Source organism: Triturus cristatus, chromosome 4_1 (genome assembly GCF_964204655.1).
Source record: "Triturus cristatus chromosome 4_1, aTriCri1.1, whole genome shotgun sequence".
Taxonomy (NCBI): Eukaryota; Metazoa; Chordata; class Amphibia; order Caudata; family Salamandridae; genus Triturus; species Triturus cristatus.
In genome coordinates, this window is record NC_140585.1 from 526,362,961 (window position 1) to 526,390,518 (window position 27,558).

The 27,558-nt window shown below is 42.9% G+C and overlaps 1 protein-coding gene across 1 annotated transcript in view; it reads left to right on the forward strand.

Moving 5' to 3' along the window:
• MED21 (mediator complex subunit 21) overlaps positions 1-27,558 on the forward strand; it is a 70,992-nt gene that overhangs the window by 32,584 nt on the left and 10,850 nt on the right. The window contains exon 3 of the mRNA XM_085652795.1: positions 25,837-25,937. Within this exon, the coding sequence (XP_085508921.1) occupies positions 25,837-25,937 (101 nt within the window). The remainder of the gene's footprint in view (positions 1-25,836; positions 25,938-27,558) is intronic.

Below are 27,558 nucleotides of genomic sequence, written 5' to 3' on the forward strand. Positions count from 1 at the left end.
CTAAGTCAGCGCCCGGTGCGGTGGCACCGATCGCACCGTCCTAGAGCCGGCCCCATCTTTGAATATTTGTTCGTTGGTAAGCAGTAACGGGCTGAAACTAAATCCTCATGTGGATGTTGTCTTAATGAGAACCTTGATGTCCGTAGGCTAGACGGGGCATTTAGAGTGAAAACTGTCTCACTTTAGAGATGGGGGTTCGCTCATTACCAGGCAAGCAAAGTTCTTAGATCATTGAAGTATTTTTCTGTGCATCCAACAGTTCATGAAGAAGAGGTCCAGTGAAACTATTCTATCTTACTTGAAAATGAGCAAAAGGAATGAGCTGTTACCATGTACCTCGAATCTTCAGTTTTCACAAATACAGAAGGATTGAGCAAATGCAGAACAAGACTATGCCGTTTGAAACAATGGTGACCATATTAAACCTTTGGATATTGCGTAACTGGCTGGATGAGGTGTAACATGCTTGAGCTGATGGCAATACTTTTTCACAGGACACAGAAAAAGTGTTTGATTCATTTGACTGGGTTTATCTCTGCCAGACACGCAGGGCGTTTAGAGTCAAACCCAACTTTCTTGAAAATGGGTGGCGCTGTTGTACAAGGCACCAGCGGCTGCAGTAATGGTCAGCGGAGTCATGTCAACCCTCTCTGGGGTTGGGTACTAGTCATGGGATGTCTGCTCGCCCCTATTCTCTTTGCCCTATGAATGGATCAGCATTTCTAAAGCGTGTGGTTACCCGAGGGCATCCCAGCGCTGATAGCAGTGCAGTCATAAACTCCGAGCAGTAGGGAAACAAAAAAAGGAAACTGCTGCTAGAAGTTTGTTATCCGACCGCAAGGCCCTGTTTGGACAGTAGGGCAGGATGATGGAAAGAATGATGGGCGATCCCTTGCCTGACAGTGCCTTGTGTGCAAGGCACAGTACCTTAAACTGGATTCTCTCATGAATGGGAAGCCAGTGAAGAGTGGCAAGGGCAGGCTTTGCCGATAGGCGATGGGGGATGTCAGGAGAAAGCGTGCTGCGCAATTTTGTACAATCTGTCGTTTTTTGGTGGTGAAGCATGGGGCTCTTAGATAAATGGCATTGGCATAATCAAGCCGGGAAAAGATCAATTCTTGAACCATCAGTCTTCTAGCAGGAAAAGGTAACAGAGGGAGGATTTTTCGTATCATCCTCAGAATCCCATAACCACTGGCTGCAACCTTCCGTGCTGGCTCCTTAAAATCAAGATTGCGGTCAAGCCAGATGGCCAAGCTCTTAATCTGTTCTTTGGGGGGGCCCAGACAGCTGGGCCAGAATGATTCTACGTTCAAAGTAGCAGATTTCCCAAGGAGCATCAGCTCCGTCTTCGCCCTCTTGATTTTCAGGTATGAGCATTCCATCCAGATTGATACCTTTTCCAGACACAAGGTTAGACCAGGCCCGGTATTGTCCTGCTAATTGAAAGAGACAACCAGCTGAGTGTTCTCACCGTAGGTAACAATCTGGACTCCAAAAGGTTGCACTACTTCTGCCAGGGAACTCATATAAACATTAAATAGAGTGGGGCTCAAGGAGGATCCCTGAGGGACCCCACATCTAAGGGGCTTCCGTTCGGAGGTGATTTCATCTTCAAAAACTTCAAAACACCTGTCTTCCAGAAAGGACTGCAACCACTTCAGAGATGTCCCGACCACTCCCACATCCCTAAGTCTCTGGATCAACCGCTGATGGTTAACCGTGTCGAAGGCTGCACTGAGATCTAAAAGAATAATAGCAGCACAGCCTCCGCCATCTACGATTTTTCTAAGATTGTTCTGCTACTGCCAGAAGAGCGGTCTCTGTACCTTGTTGAGGTCTAAATCCAGTCTGTGAAGGATGCAGGCAGTTGTTACTTGCCAAAAAAGCAGGAAGAGCAGAATTAACATGCTTCTCTGCAATTTTGCTGATTCCTGGCAGTAATGAGATGGGGCGGTAATTCCCCAACACCTCAGGGTCCATATTAGTTTTTTTTTTTTTTAAGTGCTTTGACCATTCACCGTTTCCAAGAGGGGGGAATCAGTCCCGTCAGAAATGAGGCAGTAATCAAGTCCAGGATAACTGAGGACACGGTATCAATGACAAGATTTCAAATGATGGGAGGGGCAGAATCTATAGGAGAGCCCAATTTTAATTGGCTAAGAATACCTTGCAGAGGCATCCGGTTCAGAGGAGGAATTTCTTCCCAAAAACATTCTCTGAGTTGGGACCTGTTATCCATAGGTCGTGCAAAACGCACTACCTATGGATAACGGGTCCCAACTCAGAGAATGTTTTAGGGAGGAAATTGGGCTATAGTCTGGGGAAAAGATGTATATGTGTATATATTGTATTCTGTGAAAGAAAAACTCTGCCATTTGATTGCAGTGAGATAAAGTATCATCAGATACAATGGGAGGGGAAGGGGTTATGAGGAGAGATTTCGCAATGCGAAATATTTCGCGTGGAGAGTTGGAGGCCGATGTAATTCTTTCTTCATAATAGAGAGCCTGATCAGATTTTATTTCTACTTTATAGATTTTTATAGCCTCCCTATATTTATCTTTGTTAATTGCAGAGAAATCCTTTCTCCATCTTCTCTCAAGTCTTTTGCAGGAGTGCTTACCGCACGAAGCTTGGGAGAGTACCAAGCAGTTCGATTGGCTCCTACCTTATTGCAAATCCATTTTTTAGGGGGAAGTGTCCAGTGATGACTCCAGCCATTCATTAAATTTATCATTCGCAGTGGTGGGGTTTGAATCAGGTATTGGTCTAGTATTTTGAAGAGTTGACACCCAAGACTCTATTGGAAGTTCTGACCTTGTGCGAACCTGTCTTTTGGTTTCCACAGCCGGCGTGATAGCGACCTGAGAAACCCAGGTAAACGGAATCAAGAAATGGTCAGACCATGGCACCGGAATGGGGTCCCCGTCAAGAAGATTTTCGATGTTCGAAAAGATGGGGTCAAGACAGTGGCCTTTGGAGTGAGTGGGACCATCAACTTTTTGATTAAGTTGAAACGCCCCCAGACCATCAACCAGCTCACACGTGGCAGGGTGTGAGATGTCATCAAAATGAAGGTTAAAATCCCCTAATAGGGTAAAATTAGGGAGGGGGCTGGCAAGATTGGCTGCTATATCAGACGGATCCTTACAAAATTGACCAAGGGCGCCTGGAGGGTGATATATTAAGATCCCAGAGAGAGTACAGACATGGGATAAACCGATTGCGAAATTAAGACTCGCAATAATTGCTATGCCTCCTCCTCTGCCTGGCTCCCGGTCAGGCCTCTGAATAGCGTAACCAGAGGGGAGAGCTTGAACAATAGCAGGATCAGCCTCACTATTAAGCCATGTTTCTGTTAAAAATGGCACGTCAGGGTCCTCTTCTTCCAATAGTAAATTAATTTCTGTGGAATGCTTAGAGATCGATCGCCAGTTAAGTAAAAACATTTTAAGAACAGTCTGAGAGAGTATAACTGTGGGAGTTTTGATAGCGGTTCAAAGTTTGAAAAAACAGAATGAGCAATGATTGATATTGCTGTCGGATAATTCAATGAGCACACTTACTCCTAATTACCCCTCTGAGATGGTTGAGCTGATCTGTGGTATACGAGTAATTTTCCCTTACAGAACCAGCAGGGGTTCTAGCCCCTGGTCCCGGTCGGGCGCGGACTGACGCAGGCGGGCTTGCCTTAGGCACGCCAGCGGTGCGCCAGCGGCATGTCCGCTGTGCAGTCGCGTCATCCGCACCTTTTCAAGTCGGGCATGCGCGTAAGCGTCCGTGCCTATATCTCTGACCTGAGCCTAAGGTTCCCGTGAAATATAGTTTACAGCCCCCCGGAGCTATAACACCTCTCCCAACAGTGCAAACAGCCCTATGCATTGAGCTCTTGGCATGTTGAGTCCTACTACATGCAGATGTAACTGGATTCCCTGACATTAGTGGTCAACCTGAAAAAACCTCACTCTATGTGGATGACCTTCTGCTGCACCTTAAAATGGTACATAATATGTGTATTTGTAAAGGACACATTCACCCAGAAGGGTATTTTAGTGCTGAATAATAGATGTTTATTGTTACCCAACTCAATGCTACACATTTTATCTACCTCAGAAGTATGAAAGGATGAGTGGACCCACAGGGATTTAAACTGACCTTTGTCAAATGCTGGACCCCTACAGTGGACGCATTAATCCACTAAGCCACCAGACCCAGTATCATACAAACTAAGCTGTAGCCATTCCATTGGCTTTCGCTGTACTCCTGCCTTTTTAGAAATACTTGGGATTAGGGATAAATCGGAATACATCGTTATTATGTGTGCTGGGCACCTGGGAGCAGCTGAGCGACACTTATTACAGTCACAAGGGATGAATTCCAATATTTAGGGATTCATGTAACGCCCAACTCACTGCAATTCTTAGAGCGTAACTTTGAGGTGGTCCTTCGAGAGTATCATCAGACGGACGTAGAGAAGCAAAGAAAGTGTCTGTTGTTCCTAATGGGTAGAATAGCAATATTTAAAATAGTCACATTACCAGAAGTGCAGTATTTATTAAAAAATACTCCATTTATAATGCCATATCCATACTTTGATAAGATTGACAGGATTACCCGTTCCATGTTATGGGATGGGAGCGTGTCCCAAATTGCGCTGCAATCGCTATGGAGGTCGGTATACAGTGGCGGATAGCAGTCCCGAATATCAGGGTGTACTGGTGGACTTTTTGGCTACTAACTGTTAATGAAAGGGGTTTTTCTTTGGGAGAGGACTCCACATCAAGTTTGGAAAGAACAATTGTATCTGAAAATCTCCTCCCCAGAAGACTTCATTTCACTCAACTCTACCTTGCTGAACACTCAAAACTGGCTCACTGATAACCATCTCATGCTCAACACTTCCAAAACAGAATCCTTCCTCATCGCTCCTCCTAATCACACTCCCAAGATTGACTTCTGGATGAAGCATCTCACAGCCTTTAACTGTTCTCCTCACATTGAGTCCGCTAAATCCCTTGGAATCACACTAGACAAATACTTGGATATGCAGAATCTTATCAGCAATGCCACCAAGGGAGCTAAATACCAGACAAGTATACTAAGGAAACTCAAACCCTTCGTACGACAGGATGACTTTAAGCTGGCAGTCCAAGCTCTTGTATTGCCGAGGCTAGACTACTGAATCTCCACTCTTTGTGGTCTACCTAAATACAATTTAGCCCCGCTAACGGCCTCCTTTAATGCCACGGCCGGACTGATAACCGGCACAAAAAGAAATAATCACAGATCGCCATCCCTAAAAACCCTGAACTGGCTGCCGTACGAAGCAAGAATACAGCTAAAGATTGCTTGCATGACTCATAAAGCCCTACATTTCAAGACCCCCATATATCTGGCACAAAGGCTAGTGATCTCAGGCGGAAGCAGACCATCACGAAGTGCAAGTTCACTGCTACTGAAACCACTGAATTTCCACAGAAGGAGAACGAGCTACCGATCCTTTTCGGGCATCGCCCCGAAGATCTGGAACTCTCTGCCACCGGATGGCCGTCAAATATCTACCGTTTCATTAAAAAATGACGTGAAAACAACAATAATGAACAAGTTTCCGCCCTAAGATACTTTAGGTTCTATTGTTTACTTACTTACCTTGAATGACCACTACATTGATGTGCAACCATGAACTCCAGCTATGCCATGCTATTCCCATATATGTAACAAATGTCTTTTCTTACAACTGTATCCTACCTACCCTATAATGTGAAGCGCTCTGATACCCTCTGTGGTCTTGTTCGCGCTAAACAAAACTTTATAAAATAAATAACTAAATGAGACTAGAAAACCACACCTGCATTCATTATCTCTACGGTAAGCTCTATAGGAGATGATGCCTGCTAGAGCCCACTCAAGTGACCTTGGATTCATGGGACAAAGCCACTAAATATCTGGTTTGGCAGGGAAAGGTGATAAAGTGAACACCATTGTGGAAGGGACACACATTGGAAAAAATTCTGAAATTTGTCTGGGTTCCACCAATCGGATGATAAAAACATCTCCACAATGGGGTAAGTGATGTTCACAGAGAGGATAAAATCTTTTGAGATCCAACAATAAAAATCTGAACTGAGACCGGCTCAGAAATATATGTACATACAGTTGCAACATGCACTACGAGTTTTGAAGTTCGACTGGGAAGAGGTCGTGGATTGCAGTTCTCTAGAGAGTAGATTGCTATAAAAGGAGCCCACTTTTAGGGTAGTGTAATAAATATATATCACCATCATTAACGATAAACCTGATACACTCAAAAACACAGAGGCATGGAAGAGAGAATTTGGCCCCTGGAAGATGTTGATTGGGATGTACAGTAGAGCGGTAGCGATCAAGTCCAGACTGAGGTTAGTTCAATGAAAAATCCTACATAGTATTTATACAACAAGAATAGGCTATTTAAAATGGGCAGGGCTTGGAGCTTTGTCTGTCTGAGATGTAATGCAGCTGAGGGCACATTCATCATAATATTGGAGTTAAAAAAAAAAAACGAAACCCTCCAATCCCCCCCCCCCCCCCCCCCCCACCCCAATTTGTAAGTATTGGAGCATCATTCCCAAGGAGCTAGAAGCAATAATGGATATAGATATCCAGTTAGCACCTCCATTTTTCTTGTTAGCTAATCTATGCGATGTCGTCATTACATGGTCTAATCTGTTATTTTATAACTTGGGCTTCATGGTAGACAAAAGAGACATTGCCATGGTAGCAGAAAGAGTGGTCTAGATTGGAAGAGGTTTCCCAGGGAAGTTTAAAGAAATCTGGGGTGGCTGGAAAAAACCCAGTAGGTTAGCGTGGGAGAGCTAAGTAACAAAGTGCCATAACTTGGGTTCACCGAAGCAATCCATGGATGGAGTGGATCAGTAGATGGTTATGATGTCCAAAGGTAGAGTTCCCAGAAGCACTGTTAAAGGGGGAGGAGAAAAGGGAAGAAGTAAGAGTAATTAAGGCTCAAATGATAGCTGGAAGAACGTCCTGAAGGAAGTATTGTACTCGGCTGCCAGACTACTCTTGCATATCAAACCACAAGACCTCAGTCTTGAAAGCCCTGCATTGGTTACTGGTTGCCAGAAGATCCACATTCAAGCTGCTTTGTATCACCCACAAAGCAATACATGAAATTGGACCCCTCTTCATCAGGAATAAAATCACCAAACATATTCAACAAAGGAACCTCCACTATAGAGTGGCAACTCCCTTCAAAGCCCCAAGATACAAGCAAATAACCATAGGTGGCACATCTTTCTCTCTTCAAGCAGCCAAACTATGGAACTCTTTACCACCCAACATAAGATCCACGGACAACCACCTTATCTTCAGAAAACTACTCTAGAATTAGCACTTCCCCACATAAGCACCATACGCAAACAGAAATATACAGCATATCCCTCTGTATATAAGCATTTATTTGTACTATAGATATGTACCTATATATGTGTATTGCTTTGTATAAACATGTAGAATAATTGTTTAAAAAAAAAAACATTTTTAAGTACAACAATTGAAAAGCAGAGTTTATCTAATGCATCTTTAATCTACTTTTACTTCCTTCCTTTATGCATCTATATACCTTCCATGTTCTTGGATCTATATATTTATTACGTTTTCCCTAAAAAAAAAAAAAAAAAACATTTTCAATGCACTACCCTATTTCTCACCCTATACCTCAACCAGTATCTTTAATTTACCTATACTCACTTCCTTTATGCATCTTTCCATGTACTTGTGGATCTATATATTTATTACTTCTAATTCAGCATATCCAATACACTACCCTATTTCTCACCCTATGCCTCTCTCAATATATCTTCTACCTCAACTCTGACTCATCTCAAACCTCTTTCTACTACTCTTTCAATGCACTATCCTGTTTCTCACACTATTCCTCTATCAATATATCCTCTACATCCACTCTTTCATCCCAAACCCCATACCACTACTATGATCCCCAAAATAACCCGTTCTACACTCTCCCCTACTCTAGCATTCCTTGCATCATCTGACACCTCTTTTACTATACCGATTTCCCTCTGACTCTACCACTCCACATCCCTTTTTACTCATCCCAAGCCTCCCACTACTGCTATGACCTCCAAAACAAACAAAGTTTAAATCCTTCACTCTTCTATCCCTCCACTATCCTTTTCAATCAAAATAACAGACTAACGTCCTCTTCTCAAATTTCATATTTCACTATACTAATTCACCAGTAATCCTTTTTGGGTTCCAGAGTAGCAAGCTACTCGCCAAAAAAGCGCTTCAACACCCCATCGAGGTAACAAGTGCTATATAAATGTAAACCCTTTTTCCTCTTCTATCCCTTCCCTACCCAATCCAAATATTTACTAACATATCCACCACTCGAATGACTTTCAGATTTCATTATACTAATTTAAAACGAATCTTTTATGGGTTCTGGAGTAGCGTGCTACTCGCCAAAGAAGCACTTCAACACCCCATCAGGGGTAACAAGCGCTATATAAATGCAAACCTTTTTCCCTCTTTTATCCCTCCGCTATCCTTCTGAATCCAAATAACTGACTAACCTATCCACCATTCAAATTACTTTCATATTTCACAATACTAATTCAACACTAATTCTTAATGGGTTCTGGAGTAGCGTGCTACTTGCTGAAAAAGTGCTTTGACGCCGCGTCAGGGGTGGTAAGCGCTATATAAATGCAAACCTTTTTCACTCTTCTATCCCTCCGCTACTCTTTTCTAATACAATACAATTGTAAAATGAAAATGTATTGTATCAGTAAGGAAGTAATTTGTTCTAGGTTAACAAAAAATAGTTTAAAAAAAAAATGTATGTTCTGTGCTTGCAAAAAGTAGCTTTTTCTGGGTTTATATTTTCATGGAAAAATGATAATGGTGAATAATGTTTATGTGAGATCCAATAAATAAATGCTGAATTAATGATTGTAGTTAAAACAAGTTTAATAGGACGTATAGAAGTGTGTTTAGTAAAGTAATTTAGTTATGCCACAGGTTTACATGAAACTCCATCTTGGATAAAATGGATGCTGTTCTGGTGCTGTTTACTCTCCTGTATTCACCCCCCTCCCATCTGCTCCCTCTGTGCGTCTTCTCTCCCCTCCGCTCCACAGAACGAAGACAAGTTGATGTAGTTTTCTGGCCTTTCCACTGTAGTTCAGTTGCTGAGCCTTGTCTTATTCATTTGTCTTAAGGTTCATTGTCTGAATGTTTCAAATTAATTTAAACACCTCTGGATAGCAATAACATGGAAGTTGCTGGATGCTTTCTTAAAATTGGGACAGTTCTTATGAACTTAAGTAATGATGTATACCATTCTGATTTGCCGAGACAGAAGTTACTTGCAATCATGCCACAATGAGTTGGTTGTTTTACTAATTTGATATGCAAGGATTGCGTATAAAAAAAAAAAACACGAGTTTGGGGGACTAAGGAGATTATTTTAGATTTACGTATACACTAGAGATGCTGTCCAATTTCTTTGTTCTTTCTTTGTACATCTGACCGGTTTTAGGAGGCTTTGATTTTCCTACTAGGGGTGATTTTCATTTCTTTCTTGGTATTTGATGCTCACTTGGTACTTAGAATTATTTCAGATTTTGAGTACTCTATATAACTCTGCACTTAAGCCTTCATGGCATTTATTCTGTACTGCTTGATTTTGAGAATTTTGTAATAAAACCCTTCTGTCCTCTGATACAGAACTCGTGTATTGAGCGGTCACAATGATTTATTTTGCTACTCTACTAAATTCATGTTGGGGAGAGTGCCTTTTTTTTATTTTTTTAAAGACCAGATCAACTTAGAGCAAAACTGCCTGAGGTAAAGTTTGGGGTATCTTAAATATTGCAAAGTGTAAAGTATTCTGTCTGTGCCTCTTTCGAATTTAACAACATGCGAACATGACTTTGGCAGATGGAAGAGCATTTTTATATACCTTGAATTGGGTGTGGTGACTCTTCTGCCCCATTTTTCATTATACCAATAGTGACTAATACGATATTATTAACTACAAGTGTGATAAGAAAGTGCCAACCATCACTGCGAGTGAGGGTTGAGCAGTAGCCTTAGGCAGTGAATCTGTGTGATGGCTGGAGACACTCATGCCAGCCATCATACAGATTCTCCAGGGCTGGTGAAGTCCCATCCCTAGCGTCTGGGGTCCGGCACACTTAAGACGCCATCCCATTTGTGAAGTGCTGTAGTGATGCCTATAGTGGTATGCTGGCACGGTCTGTTAATCTCCCTTCAGGAAGGGAGCCATGGCATATGTGGTGGGGTGGTAAGAGTATAGGCACCAATGACAAAATGTGGCCCCCTAACATACTAGAGTCACTATTTGACATTTGGATCAACTGTGTTCTACAGATGGCATTCATGGCAAAATTGAGGCACTGGTATATTGTATGTCATTATTGACACAAGGAGGTGCCCAAGATAAAACACTTGCAATGGCACAATGGAGGGGAACCCACTGCACATTTTTCATAAAATTGGGTCAACTTCTTGAGTGTCTAGCTTCATATAATATACTAGAACAACTATGAGTCTCATACAATTGAAGACCTTGACACAAGAATAAAGGTGATGCTGAAAACTAGTAAAGCTGTGAATTCAAGTATGCATATGTGTATGTATGCATAGGTGTAAAAATTCCCATCATCAACCTCAAGAGGTTAGCTTCATCATCTGGGAGTGAAGGACTTAAAAGAGTACCATCTTCTACTTGGCAATTTGTAGATCTTGGTCTCTTATGTGTCCCAAACCAGTAGCTGGTATATTGTTGTTGTTGGATGATGGAAAAGTGTGATAGTTGCAGTGCTCGTGAAACGTGATGGTGTAAGAGTGCTGGATAAAAATTGTCTAACAAGGCACTAAACACATTTTATTAAATCGCTACCTTGTTGGCAAGATATAAAAACAGTGCTATAACAGTTTCAATAATATAATAACTGTGATGGAGAAAAGAGGTCTACATGTTTCTGCTATCGGGTGGGATTCACCCAAGCATTCGTCAGGACCAATTTAGCTACTGCAAAGATGAAACAGTGCTCAAATGAGCAGTGAAGTGATTAATACAACCTGGACCCAATCGAAGGGCCTAGAGGCTCTGTGGGAAGTACTTCCCACAGAGCCTCTAGGCCCTTCGATTGGGTCCAGGTTTGAGCACTGTTTCATCTTTGCAGTAGCTAAATTGGTCCTGACGAATGCTTGGGTGAATCCCACCCGATAGCAGAAACATGTAGACCTCTTTTCTCCATCACAGTTATTATATTATTGAAACTGTTATAGCACTGTTTTTATATCTTGCCAACAAGGTAGCGATTTAATAAAATGTGTTTAGTGCCTTGTTGAGGTTGATGATGGGAATTTTTACACCTATGCATACATACACATATGCATACTTGAATTCACAGCTTTACTAGTTTTCAGCATCACCTTTATTCTTGTGTCAAGGTCTTCAATTGTATGAGACTCATAGTTGTTCTAGTATATTATAATGTTGATTTGGGGATTTCACAACTATTAGAGTCTGTAAACTTTTTCCCTTTGACCCCCACTCGTTTCCGAGATATTATAAGATAGTTATATGTCTAGCTTCATAGTCTAGGCCCACCTTGTTTATGTTTCTATAATGATTCTTATTAAGCGCAAACTATTACTCAAAAAGAGCATCCTGGTGCTGGCTTAGAGGCAACGTTGCACATGTCACATCTCTGGATTATTCTTAAATCAAGGTTTTCAAAGCCTTTCTAAAGGAAACGTGTTGAGAGTTCTCCTTTATTCTACTAATAAAGATTTCCATATTCTAGCTGCTAAATAGCTGCAAGCACGACCTACCATTTTACTCTTCTTCATCTTGGTGAGCACAACATTGAGAACTGGTCGAGCAGAGTAGGCTAAGAATTTATACCACTGAAACTTGGCCTGTGGGTAGAGCGTCCCTCTTACATGGACTGAATGATGCACCAGGCAAAAAGGCTTAAATAGGATCCTTTTCTGCATAGACAGCCAGTCTGAAAACAAACATTGTCTTCTGTCTCCTAAATCCAAATATCAAATGACAACTGAATTCTGTGGTACCTGTAGATGGGAGAACCCAGCCTTTGAAAATGTCAAGATAGAACCTATTGCAATAATCCTGTCTTGACAGAATGAGTATTTGTGCAGCTAATTTCCCACTCTTAAGAGTTGATAGTCCAGAACTGAGCAATCTTCTTCAGCCTCTTAAGATGAAAGAATCATGGTGATGTGATTTTCTTTTTTTTTTACCTGGACTCAAAAGCTTGCGCCTGATCTAAATAATCCCCAAGGGTATTTACTACTGATTGCAGTGCCTGTGGAATTTCCAACTCCCTGGCCCACCAATAATCTGGCCAGATAGCCATATTCGGGCCAAAGTCTTGGACTTAATTCTTGCCTGAGTTGCATTTCAAGGCATGGTTATGCATCCAGTTAGCTGCGGTGGCAAGAACGTTCTTAAATTGCATGGCATTTAGCATCTCGTCACCATCCAATCTAAGATTAAACTGTGTATTCGTGTACATTTGCAAATCTATCCAAAAGACCTAATCCGTTGTACCACCGGGGTGACATACACATTAAAAAAAGGGTCGGACTTAATCAAGACCCCCTAAAAAGATGTTGTGTTAAACTAGAAGTAATTCAGACATAGTTGAATTAATTCACTCTTTGCATGTGCCTCTGAAGATAGAATGTTAACCAAAATAGGACCTGCCCTCTGACAACCTTCTCAAGGAGCCTATGAAGTAGGATCCTATGAGAGATGGCGTTGAAAGAGCCCAGAGATCCAGTGATATCCGAGCTGCATTACCACATTGATTCATTATCCATCTAATCACATCCACCAATGATACATGAGGAGATTCAGTGCTTTGCATAGCTCTCACTACAAATTAGACAGTAGCGTCTAGTATGTTATAGTCGTGTGTGTATATAAGTGGAAAGAGTGGAGTTTACTTATATTTCTAACTGCTTCACCTGTGTCAGGAGCAAGAATACTGGTCGGTAATTAGCAGGGACAGCTGAGTTTGATGTAGGTTTCATTAAGATGGGGTACTAACAATCTTCTTCGAGCTCAGAGACCACTTCAGAGGTTTATGAGCTATTACAAAGTTTCATCCGGATTGGTCCAAAGATAAGTACCACCTAGATGCAAACGTTGTGCAGGGCTAGGGTCCTCAGGAGATCTGGGCTTCACCAGAAGCAATAAATCCTCCAACATATTCAGAACTTTACTCATCTACCTGATTGAATATTGTATCGATGTCTAAGCTCCATTTGTCTTCTGGGCCTTTACAGGAATGAATGTATCGCGGGTCTTAATTTTAGAATGAAAGAAAGTTGCAGACCTATCATGCCCCTCTTGTGCATTCTGGATGCTTAAACATACATAACTAGGGTTAATATGGGTGTTGATAATTTTAAATAACTCCATAGTTGAATTGGGAGAGAGTGCAATATGGTCCATGGAATACACTTTTTTTTTTTTTTATTTACCGGCTGAAATAATTTTTTCTGTCTAAAAAGAGCCACTCTATTAGAATCTTTTCTCTGATGCATAGTACCACGCCGCGTTCTTTCTAATTTCTTACAGTACTGTTTGGCTTGGCATTGTTCCTCTGAAAGCAAAGGCAATGATGATTTGTTCTGGGGCATCCCGGCTCTTTACTGGGGTTGCATTGTTGCGGTGATCCACTTTTTCACTGAATCATTTAATACATCCACATCATCTTTCTCAAAATCGAACTGTTTGGCTGTCTCTTCCAAGTAGCGTCCCAAGCATCTGCAGAGGTTTTGTGTTCAGCACATTTCTTTTTCAGTAGCCTAGAAAATTCTTTAATGTACAACTACATCCTAGAAAAGGGTAATTAATGTGTGATCTGTCAAGGTAGAGCAATACACTTGGTCTGTCTTACATTCCATTTGGTTTGATAACAAATATGAAAGAGTAGCCCTTAACAAGAGTGGGGTCAGAGATAAATTGTTTAAGTTCTAGGGCTAAGCATGCTTCTAAAAACTGTACAGAACCTCCATGGGATGGGCAGTCTACCCAGCAATTAATATCACCTAAAACTGATAAATTAGATTAATTTAAAACAATGCGAGATAAAAATACAGTGAATTGACTAATAAATTCCTGTTCACTCTATGTAATGTATTTCCTGTAACAATTTTGTGTGTGGAAAACAATGATAGAATAACTTTGTTGACCAGGAGTTCTGCTGATATAAAGTCTTCTAAGGGAGATCTGTTATTGCTAAAAACTCCCTACAAATAATCGCAAGGCAGACCCAGTCCCTGCCCTTCCTTTACAGCAATACTATCTAATATATTAGACCCAGGAGGTATTGTAAACATAGAGTAGGGTTGGACCACCCCTGGAGTCAGGATTACTTCAGGAAAGGATATCTAATTTTGAGTTAAGAATAAGGTTTGAGACTCTTTTTTTCAAAGCATATGGCTTTTGAGTCTATTTATGTGAAACGTGTGCTTTAAAAGGCACTACTTAACCCAGCATTAAAAAAATAAATACATTTGAAGGAGATTGTGAAAGGAGAACCCTCCCCACCTCCTCCTTCCACCCCTATGAAGGTGAATGAAGGAAGCAAGAAGTCAGGCTTGCTTCCTTCGTTCTCTAGCGGAATTCGTAGCAAGTATTATGTTTGACCTCTTTCAGAGAATACGGAATGCCACTGAAATTCACACATCTCTATCTCCTCTTCAGTTTATAAACTGTGCACAGTATATATGTGACAGGCTTTTAAAGTTGAAAGAAAGTCTTTAAAAACCCTGTCATTGGTTTTCAACCCTTTACATGAAGGGTTTGCATTGCAGGTGACGTAGAATATAACTGAAATTGTCATGTCCCTTCATGTACACAGTTACTCTTTCCATTATCTTTAGATCTTTAACCAAGTAGTATCTTCTGAACTGTACAGTTTAAATCCTTCGGGTGGCTCTTGCATAGGCAGGCAAATTACTGAAGCAAGGTTTTGTGTATGGCCTCTAATTTATTGCGGTGGTAGAAGATAATGGATCAATATCATCCCTTACCCTTGGAGAAGGTGTGTTAGACCTGGCATCTTTTGGTGTGTTTCCCCAGTCTTTTTGCTTTCTGAGCTCCTGGTTTTGACTCTGTTTTGCTGGTTTGGCATCTCTGCAAACTTTCTCACTGCTGTTCAGTGTTAAAGTGCAAGTGCTCCTACTGTATGTAATGAATTGGTGTTTCCATGATTGCCATGTTTGATTTACTGGTAGTTTCCTAGTAAGGTGCACTCAGACCTGCCACTGCAGTGTCTGCGCGCAGTTTTACTGCCATGTTAACTTGGCAGGTGCACCCAATTGCCAAGTCCTAACCTTCCCTTTTATTACATGTAGGTCACCCCTAAGGTAGGCTCATGGTAATCCTATGGCCAGTGTGCAGTGAATGTGAAAAGTAGGACATGTCCTGATAGTGGAATACAGTGTAATTCGGTTTTCATTATTGAAAGGCGATCTGTCCCATAGGATGGGAGATACGTTGTAACATCTTGCAAGTATAACTTCCCATGGGGACCAGATGGAGAAATTGAGTTTAGTGTGCCTGAACTCAGAATGTACAAATGCATCTTTTAGTAAAGATGATTTTTATATTGTGTGGTTGAAAATGCCACTTTTAGAAAAGATGCATTTTCTTGCTTAACCATCCTGTGTGCCTCTGCTGGGTTGTGGATCGACAGGCTGGCTTTGGTGTGACAGGGGCTGGGGATGTGCATTCACTGACGGCCACTGGGCGGGTTGAGGTGTGTCCTACCTTCCCTGGATGAGTCGTGCTGTTCCGAATAGACCTGGGCTGCATTTAGAGTAGTGGGAAGAGATTCCCTTGCACCTGAATAGGCCGGGTCTGCCTTACACCATGCTTTCTCCACCTCCTGCCAGGAAGCTGGGCAAGAGAGGACAGAACTGGTTGTGACTAAGCACAGAGACTCTGCCACAAAAGAACAAAGGAAAAGGCTATATAAGAATTGGGGTCCACACACCAAATCTTTAGAACTCTTTTGAACTCTGAAACCTGCCAAGAAGAAATGCTGGCGAAGCTGTGAGGAGGAACTACCACTTTGCTGTGTTGACCTGCAGTCGCTGCTTCTGTCTTGGGCAGAGAAAGGACTGGACTGGACTTTCTGCAGCTTTTTTGTTTGAGTTTCTCCAAGGGCTTGAGGTAGAGCTTGCCCCCTGTTCAAGAAGTCTCAGGAACAGTAAAGACTTCACCTTCCTTTGGGTACTGCCTCTAGAACCGCGTGTCTCCATTGCCACAGAGGGAAATCGCAACCAGTCGCCGAGACCGCCAGCGGATCCAGGACATGAAGGCACCACAGAGGGCACCGCTGCACGACTGCCACCGAACCGCAACCCGAGGGCCCTGCACACTGTACCACTCCACTTCACAACACAGCCTAGATGACCGTCGCCTTAACACACCTCTGCAGTCAGCTGGAACAAAACGTACTGTTCACAAGTGGTCTTGACACCGATGTGACTCGGTCGACTGTTGGATTTGGTTGTTTTCAGCACCACTGTAGCACCAGACGGAGCTTCCAACTTCAAGGAACTGCATTTTTAAGGTTGTTCTTGCAAGTACAGATTTATGATTATTGTATGTTGGACTTTTATTGTTTTGGTCTTGTTTTACACAGAAAAATATTGGATATTTTTCTAGACGGGTGTGGTATCCATTTGTAGTGTTTTCACTATATTACTGTATGTTATGTGAAAATGCTTTACACACTGCCTCTGAGATAAACCTGACTGCTCGTGCCAAGCTACCAAGGGGGTGAGAAGGGGGTATTTCAGTAGTGCATTTCCCTTATCCTGACTAGGAAGAAGGGTCCCTGCTTAGACAGTGTAACAACCTGCCAACTAGAGACCCCCCATCTCTAACAAGGTGTGAACGTGCATATGGGATGCCTTGAATTATTTTCTTTCATGATCACAGCACACCCACTGTACTAGTGTGCAACACTTGAACTCTCTCCCTCTTTCCCACAGACTAAGGACTTCTGGAGATGTAGCTGCACTTTTAAAGACTGATCGCTCATTTATTCCTGGTCCTTTATTAAATTTATGGATTATTGACATTTTACGTACCCTGTCCTTTTAAAAAACAAATGTGATAAATAACTAGAAAAGGAAGTAAAAAGAACAGGTTGTTTTGTGTGTATCTGTTTCAGATGGGCATAGATATTATTTTACTCACCCAAACGGTGTAAGAAGGGAGGAATAACCAGGAGTCAGATTACCATTACCAGGTTAACTGGTGACTGTAAATGATTTCCATTTAAACGAAACATATGTAAATTAATATTATGCAAATGTAATCTGGTATTATTTGACATTGGTATAGCACGCAACAGGTCTTTAGAACCTAGCTTCCTGGATCTACGTTAGACACCCCTGGTTTTATGCTTTACCTGAAATGGTAGAGCTCACGTTTTCTGTTTAACTACTGCATTAAACCATTGCTACATACCTTTCCTGAATATCGATGTTAGAGTGGACAAAACTGTGGTGTTGATAGATTGATGGGTTTGTCTGGACTGCTTACCACCTTAAATGGAAGTCCATTCAACATTCCACTTTCTTCTTACCAGAATGTATTGCATTATGTTTGAGGGATTTGGTATCGCCCTATTTTTTATTCCCCAAACCTTCAAAGGGGAGACACGATCAACGAAATTGATAGAAAGTAATCTCACGCCTGAGTGGCAGAAATTTAGTTATCTAATCATGTTGTTGTTTTAAATCTCTGCTAAATGTAGCTTTAGTTCTCTGTTGTCAGACCTGTTGTACATTACCCATACTTAGCTTGGGCTTTGAGCCTGCCTTTGTTCATGATTGAATCCCTTTCTATCTCGGTTTTCTGCTTTTGATTCAGTGCACTCCTCCCTATTCTTGTGTTTGACCCACCCAGGAGATTTTTGCTCTCGCGGTGTGTTGATTGGATGAGTTTTGTCCTTACACTGCTCACCTGAGGGAACTTTCATTTCTTTTGTATTCAGCCCTCCATGGTAGATTTTGCATGTCCTTTCTCACTCACACGCTACTTTGCCAACGATGACTGCTCGCTCTTTAAACCTCCCTCCCCGATGCTTCCCCAGCACTAATGACGCTACCAACTGATGGGATTTGACGTCACAGTTGTTCACTAGTTATAAAGGGTACTGCCTTCACACCCCTCACGACACCGTATTCTCACACAGATCTTACCGTTCACACTTGCATTTTAGCGGCAGTCTGCCCTCCTGGGCGCTGGCCGTCACTCCATACAAACAGTACTCAAGAAATAGAAGAAAAAAATGTTTGCACCTCAGGCTGGAGTTTTGGAAGGCACCCCCATTAGGTCATGATTACCCTAAATACATTTGTAAAAATTAATTATAATAATTTTTTTTTAAAACATTTTTTCCACATTATTTTGCCCATGGAAAATGTCAGCCACCTGGGTTCGCTCACTAAGGACCATGCCATTGGTGCATTCGAGTTTTCACTCCGAGCAGTTGGCTGTGGATCAGTAACAAATTGCAGGAATAGCATTGCCCCGCCACCCTCCGTGACTATGTTTTTCAATAGGCCATGCAGAAGAAGCCACAGGCAGCTCATTGGGCGTTATCTTCCAGTATAGTAGAACGTGCACGTCCGCTGTGAGGTGCCAGCAGGAATGAGGCCCTCAATGGTTGGCCTCAGTGTGAGAAAGTGCCATCTTTCTTGCATGGTATGCCCCCACTTTTTACTAAATTGCTGAATGTACTTTGATTGAGTGTACCCTGGGTTCCTGCCAATCAGGTGCCCAGGGCCTATGTTCCTTCCTTAAACCACACAAACTCCAAATTGGCAAACCCTAGCTACATGTCAGCCCCTAGTAAATGGTACCCTAGGTACCCAGGGCCTTGTGGCCAGGGAAGGCCTCTAAGGGCTGCAGCACTCATTGTGCCACCCTCAGAGGCCCTGTACCCTTACACACACACACTGCCCTTGCAGGCTGAGTGTCTGGGTGCAGGACAAAACAAAGAGTCGACATGGCACACATCACTGTGTACCATGCCCATCACCTACACTGCCAAGGCATATGTCAGCCACCTCTCTAGCTGGGTGCATTACGCCTATGGTGTGGGCACAGGAGCAGGAGCCCTGTGCCCCTACAGTACCCGGGTCCATTCCTGGGCACTGTAAGTGCAGTGCTGTCATTTAAGAGTACATGGTGCTGAGAGCGCGTCAAACACGAGCTCCACAGCACCATAATGGCAATACTGAAGACTGGGAAGTTTGGTATCAAACTTCTCAGCACATTGAACCCACACTGATGCCAGTGTGGTATTTATTGTACTAAGCACCCCAGAGGGCATCTTAGAGATGCCCCCTTACAGCTAACTTACAATTCACGTCTGCTCTGAGGCTGCCCAGGCTGCCACACAGCAGACACGTTGCTGGACCCCTGGGTGGGAGAGCTCCTGCTCTCCCGGGCCTGCAACAATGCACATCCTGGGTGAGGTGAGAAATCTCCTCCCCCAGGACGAGCAAAGGGAAGCTTCAAAGGCATGCCGCCATTTGGAGTTACCCCAGGCCACTGCAACCCCCCACTCTGGCGGGAAGCTTGGCCGGAAACCCCATACAAGGACAGGGGATGTGCCAGCCTGCCCACCCCACCCCTCAGGTGGGGGAGGCGAGGTGAAGCACATCTCCGGGCTCTCGCCATCTTGAAGATGGGAGGCCCTACCCTATCAGGATTAGGCTACTGCCCCCCTCCCACAGGAGAGAGGCAGGATAGGGGGTGTACCCACCCCAGGACAAGGACCCATTGGTCCCTGGCCTTCACCTACCTGTAACGCCCCTAAATCTAGTATTTAGGGGCACCCTGAACCTTCCTTCCTCAGATTCCAGATAGAAAACTACAAGAAGAGCAAGAAGAACAAGGACCTGCCCTGCAGCTGCTAAAAAGAGAAGAAGACACCAATTGCTTTGGCCCCAGCCCTACCGGCCTGTCGACTCTCGAACCTGCACCAGCGTGGCATCTCTCGTGGCCAGCAACCTCACCAACCCCGGAGGACCTGGCTACCTTTTGGCTCTAAGCCCCTGGGACTCCCATGAGTAGAGGCTCTACTCAAGAAACCTATTTTTAACCCCTGGCAGCGGCCCGGAACCGCGGACCCAACACACTCTGCACCAGCCAAGCCTGGCCAGTGCCGGAGTGGACAAAGACCCTGAGGACGACCCCACGGCGACTGTGACCCCGAGTCCGGCACCCAAGGACCCCCCTCGACATTCCGGAAGAAGCCTGCAGCCTCAGAACAGAGTGCCACCCCAACCGCGATCAACAAGAGGGTAAGATTTCCAACATCAAAAGGCACCCCTGCACCCGGCGCCCCCCTGTGCCCAATCCCGGGGTACCCACCTAACCTACAACTACCCAACTTACCTCTCGAAGTGGTGGTGGCACCTGAAGCATCCTCGTCCCCGAGCTTGCAGCCTTTTTCCAAACCGGAACATTCCCATTGATTTCCATTGAGCGCCCGAAGGCTCAAAAGCACCCTGCACCCAGCCGCCCGAGTGGCCCTGGCAGTGCACTCTCTACACTAACTTACTTCCCCACTTGCGCTGAGTAAGTGACCAGGAGCCCAGCTCCCACAGCCGCGTGGCTTGCCAGACAGCAGCCACCAACCAAGGCCCCCCTATCCCTCATAGGATAACATTGGGCCTAACTCTCTCTGCACCCGGCCGTCCTGAAACCGCTGAGGGTGAACCAACTGTACCTACCTGACACTGGGGGACCCCTGAGTCTATGCACGGAATTTCAACTCTGCCAGTCGAGTACTTACCCTTAAACCGCTAACTTCATTTTCCTCATAGGGTAACATTGGCTGGCTTTTTCTTCAAAAATCTTCTAAGTGTGAACTTTTCAAAACTGCAAATATTCACCAAAAATCAGCCAAGTGACAAAAACGAATTTACTCACCTGCTCCTAGGTGAACTCCCAGTGCTGGATCTTGGTGCCCAGCCCTGACTCTGAAAAGTGTCCACAACTATACTTACCTCTAACTCATTTTTCTCCCATAGGAAACCATTGTCTGCTTTTCTGTGAAATTTCTTCTAAGTGTCTATTTTTGCAAATTTGAAATATTCTTTTAAAATCGTACCATTTCTGCAAACAAAATTACTTACCTGTTTTTGATAAGGACCCCAGTCCTGGGTCTAGGTACCCAGTCCTGGATTACTAAAGTAACAGTCAGTCAGAAAAACTTTATTTCGGCTTTAGCCATAAAAGTGCATAAAAGACATAATATTATTAAAATTAATACAACAATAATCTAGTGACACTCTTTCATCATATCAATGAATGAAAACAGATAATAAAAAGACGAATAATAAAATCAAATTAACCTTGATGAGGTAGCAGTTTTCTTCTAATTAGCCACATTGAAAAAAGAAATTTTGCAATCACAGTAGCATATAGGGGAGAGGTATCATACTTTAACAACCTGTGGAGATCCATACAATGTCTAGCCCCTATATTCTTGGCCAATTGGATGATCCATTTTCTGCGCGGGAAAATATAAGCCGGACAGAAAAAAACAACGTGTACCTCAGTTTCTTCCAGGGTACCACAGCCAGGACAGGATTGCTGGACTGAGCCCAACCACTTATTTGTTCTTGAAAAAAGCGGGAGGGAACCGTGCCTGAACTGTAGGTATAACTTTTTGGCCATGATTGGTTGAATCAGGTCTATTACGGACTCAAATTTGTAGCTAATTTTGGCCTCTAAATATACAGAGGTCAAATTTGTAGTGGAGGCAGTACAAATCAGATCGGTCAAATATCTTTCCTCCAGAATTTTGGCCAGGGATCTCTTTGGAAGAGAAGAACATGCATACTCTGGCGAATTCCAGAGATCTTCTCTCCCTATCTCCCTTAGTGATTTCTTAATATAAGCTAGCCAAGGGATGGCGCCAGCCGTTGGAATCAACAAAATAGACTTCAGTTCCTCCTGAAAATTTATCAATTCAGGGGTGCTCCATAGGCGGCGCCAATACATTACTGGTCTGGAAGCAACCATGTCCGTAATCGGTTGAAGGCCTAAATCCATCCTAAGTGGCTGCATAGGAGTGCTCATTGGAAGAGCAAGAATATTTCTAAAAAATTTGTTTTCTGACTTAAGTAAAATTGGGGAGGGGATATGGCCCCATAGTTCGGCTCCATAGGCTACAACACCCCGTCCCTGAGATTTATAAATCTCGACAAGTGGGCTGATCAATTTAAGGTGGCTATTTTTAAGCATCTTGGTGATGCCCCCAGTTATTTGGACAAGTTTCAAGTTTACTTTAGAGATCTGGGGTCCCCAAGTCATTTTATTGTTAAGGGTCAGACCCAAATAATCGAAAGTGGTGACTTGTTCTAGAGACTGGCCATCAAGTTTGGGTATAGGGTGATTAGTAGTGTCTGCATGGAACACCATGTATTTGGTTTTGCTTACATTGATGACTAAGTTCCTTTTTCTACAAAAGGATGCAAAGCCATCCAGGATTCTTCCCATCCCCATAGGAGTACGGGAGAGAAGCAGGGTGTCATCAGCAAACATTAATGTAGGGATTTTCCTTCCCGCCAACTTGGGGGCATCGATATCTCTTAGGCTCAGAATTTCCTCAACCAGCCCGTTTAGAAATAAGGCAAAGAGAGTTGGCGCAAGGACACACCCCTGTCTCACCCCCTTTTCTACCCCAAATGGGAGTGTGAGTTCACCGTTTAATCCAAACCTGACCCTGGCAAAGGTGTCTTTATGGAGTCGCTCTAGTAAGTCACAAAGATATAGGGGTACACCCATCTCCTTTAATAGCTCCCAGAGCTGTCTGCGGTCCACCATATCGAAGGCAGACTTTAGATCAACGAACGTGAGGTAAAGGCTGCCCCCTTCGAGAATGATGGTTTTCCAGTGGATCAATTGCAACCTAAACAATTGATCCACAGTTGACATCTTAGCTCTAAATCCCACCTGTAGGGGAGTTAAAATATTGGAGTCCTCCATCCAGGTCTGAAGTCTCCCTAGGAGGATGCGGGCGAAGATCTTCTGTGCTACATCGATGAGGCTAATAGGCCTATAATTAGCCGGATCTAGTGGGGAGCCCTTTTTGTGGATTGGTATTATCTCGGCTCCAACCCATGTGGATGGTAATGGCATTCCTCGTAGGATTGCATTATAGAGGCCATGGAGGTATGGGACCCAGATATCAGGCTCACTTTTAAAAAGATCTCCTGGGATCTTGTCTAGGCCGGGGGCTTTATTAGGAAGTACTTTGCTAAGAGCCACTCTGATTTCGCTGAAGGTGCACATGTCAGCCTGCCCCGGAAAAGTGTGGGGGCTGGCGTAAGGGCTAATGGAATGGTTATTTTCGATGGGTACGTTAGAGGCGTATAGATTTTTAAAATGTTTACGCCAGATTTCTTCACTAAGGTTAGGTTGGAGTGCTTGCGTGGGGGCAGATGAACCTGTCTTAACCAAGTTCCAGAAGGATTTAAAATCCCTATTCTTTAGTGCAGAGTAGATCTCCTCCCATCTAGTAATTTCCCACTCTTGCTTCGCATCATGCGTCATTTTCTTAAAGAAGGCCCTCGCTTCCTTAATTTCCAGCGAATTGCCATTCTTGAGGGTTATCAAGAGCAGTGTCTTTGCTTCCCTACAGGTTTTATTAAACCAAGTAACGATAAAGTACTCTACCTGCAATTTGAATTTCTTGCCATAGAGGTCCATTGAATGTTTTCTTTGAAATATTTTCTAAGTGCTAACTTTTGAAATAGCTAAATAGTATTTAAAAATCATTACAGTTATTACGTCGACTTTCATCACTTGATTCTGAATACTGGCTGGATCTAGGAGCCAGACCTGGAATTCCAAAAGTAATCTGAAATGCAATTTATTACAAATAACCTGAATTTACCATTGAGCTCAATGCATTGTAATGTTTAGGAAATAGGATTGTTTATTGCAACCAACTGTGACTGTTTACAAAAATGTATTGCTTAAGACAAAAGTATTTATATTCAACCTCTCATTCTGAGAAAGTATATTTTTATCCCCTTTGTGGTTCTAAAAATAAAACAAGCATATATTTTATATATATAAACCATTGGCCTAGAGTTCAGTTATTGAGTGTGTGAAACCATTTGCTGACTGAGTGTGTACAATAAATGCTTTACACTGTCCTCTGGTACTGCCTTACTGCTCGACCAAGCTACCACTTTTGAGAGTAAGGTCATACCTAACTTTGACCTCTATCAGCCTCTGGGGGACTGTGGACTCTGTACACCCTGTACCTATTAGGGAACAGTATATACAGAGCCACTTTCTCACACTCAGTGTTTTAAAAATGGAACATTCTGCTGCCCACCCTCGCTAAACCCAGGGTCTTTGGATTTTAGTTTGGTAGACTGTTTATGCAGCACATGCAAAACTATGATTGTGCAGCCTTTCCACACCACCTGCAAGAGCTGCTTCAAACAAGACACTATAGCAGAGTGACTGGTTGTATACCATGGAACCAGTGTCATGAACAGGCATTTTTTACCCCAAGAGTCTCATGACACCATTACATGTATTGATAAACTCTGTGGACGTGCATGAGATACCACTGCCATTGCTCATACTTGAAATTATCACCTGGTAGAACTCCATATAGCATATTGAGGGTACAACACGCGGATCCAGTGTATTAGCTGGAATGTTTATCCACCATATACTGCAAATATTATTTGCGCCTTAAGGTACTCACCGGCATACCAGCATGATGGATGAAACATGTTTTGGTCGGATGGACATATATAAAATGTTTGAGGAACATGAGATAATGAATTGAATTAGAGCGGGCTTTCACTTTGAAACACTCTTGGAACCACGGACTTGTAAAAAAGATGGACGTTTCTTGATGAAATGCAAGCATCTTAATCAAAATGCTGCCACATCGCATTTGATATCTTTTGACTAAGTTAAGACCTAGATTAGATCCGGATGAATATGGGTAAGACTAGGTCTAGTAACAACGTTTAAATAGATAGGTAGAAGCTCATTTATATGAAGAAACTAGATTTTGGGACATGGTGGAAATTGACATTTATCTTCATCTAATGCTACACTGCCAATACTTGAAAGATGCACATGTGGAAATATGCAATATGGACGATTTCCCGAAAGAGTGCATAAAGTCTGAGCGAACTGGAACACCAGAAGTGTTGTTCTATCAGTTAGCAAGTACTTGGAGTACTTTAAGAAATGTTGTCTGTTAGTTCAATGTGGTAATACTTAAATGCAATGTTTCTTTGGTTCTATGTAACAAAAAATGTAAATGACTGGAAACTCCTTTTGCTTTCTCATTTATTTAAAGTTGCATCACAATGGAAGATTAACTTCATGTAAAGCAAGTGATGAGTAGGGGTTGATGTGAAGCCGCATGATCGTTAGGGAGGAGAGAGATTAAAATGTATTGAGTTTGATGAATAAGGAGCATGAAACACCTGTTTATCATCGATTGGTGACTGATTAGTAATGGAAGCTTTTGGCTTCATTGTATGAGAAGCCGCTTGTCATTAATGTTTGTTGGGTGCTTTATTTGCGTAAGGACTAGTTATGAGCACTGCAGTTTTACAGACACTATGAAGCAGAATAGTGTCCAGTGTTCATGAGAAGCATGAACTATAAACTTTGCATTAATAGTGCATTGCTTGACTCTGTCTTCGTTGTAGAATATGCACAGCTTTTTGCAGCACTGATTGCCCGAACTGCCAAGGATATTGATGTTTTGATCGATTCTCTGCCAAGTGAAGAATCAACAGCTGCTTTGCAGGTACGTTTACTATTAAAGACGTATTACCTATAGATTTAAATAATACATCCAACAGCATGCAATCACAAGAATTTTGGACACGTTAACTACATGTGCCTTTGGAATCTGCATATGACTTTTTCAGTGACTTAACATTATAAGTACGTAATAGACTTCTTAGCGTTTGAACCTTTTCAGATTTTAAATGATCAGACATTTATGTATTCTGCAAGCAGACTTTTATTTAGTGTTGGATCCCCGAACGCACGGTTGATGGTTCAAAATGAAAGCAAATTGATTTTAGCTAAACTTATTTATAGATACTGTCGGAAATAAAATTGCTAATGTAGGCAAGATAGAGAGAAATCAATTCAAATGTATATTATATGCTTAGTTAATAAAAACCATTGCATAAAAGTACATTGTTTAAAAGATATAAATATATAAAAAAGGTTAAGATATTGTCAAATTCAGACGTATGAATGTACAGTTCGTTGCAATGCGATGGGCGTAAAATACATGAGTTATGAGTTAGTTCAAAGAGCAGCCAGTTTAAAACTGTTGAGTTCAGCTCCGTGGATTAATACCGTCGACTGTGTTTTGCACTGAGTTTTTTTGCAATGCGAGACCAAAATGTTATCAAATGGTCCGTTTAGACTAGTGTTGGCCCCATTAAAACATGCAGTTTTGCTTGCCTGGAGGGGCGCACTCTTTTTATACATATTTTTTTTTGCCTCTGCAAAACTTGGTGTCTAGGGTGAGCTCTGATCTCCCAAAGTGTGTTCCAACAGTCAGTGCTGGCTCCCAGTAGAGTGTAGAAACCAAACAAAGATCCTGTGCGCCAAGCACTAGGTGGGTGCCATACAGGAGCTGGCCTTTATTATGTGCCAACCAAGCAGATGTGGTCAGACAGCATACCCTGAATCAAGGTTGCAAATATATACTATCTAGTCCTTTGGAAAAAAAGGCCTGAACTTTTAATCAAGGTGTTCACTATGAACGGAAGTCCAAACGTGCAGGGATGTTGAACGCGGTCACAGGACCGATCCTGCATCCCAGACCTATGGAGTTTGACACTTCTGCCACGCCCTTATACGAGACGCCTGATAAACCCATACCAAACTATACCGACACGCCTCCAAGCACACAGCAAGGCTCCGCGCCGCAGCTAGCTAAGTGGGCAGTGGGGTTATCTGGTTCACATCCTGGCTGACCTACAGCTGCCTCCAATGTGCTCCATGAAATAAGGGAACAGAGGGCGCCATGATCGAGGAGAGTCAGGCAGAAGATTGACTTTTTTTTGCTGAGCCGCTCTGTGTTTACATAAAATACATGGCTGCAGCGCGTTAAGTGGGGGGAAAAAACTGGGGGGGGGCTCTAAAAGGGGCGGGGCAAACCCCTTAAAGGGGTGTGGTGTATCCAAGTAGGAGCGTGGTCTAAATCAAGATAACTAGCATTGTGTCCTTAAGAAAATCAGCTCCAATTATCCTGCCTTCGGAAAACACTCTCTTTAACCCCTTGTGTGCCCATGACGAGCTGGACTCGTCATGGGCCACGGTTGGGCTGTGCCCATGACGAGTCCAGCTCGTCATGAACCCTGCCCGCTAATGCAACGCCCGGCACAGGGCGGGGAAAGGGCGTG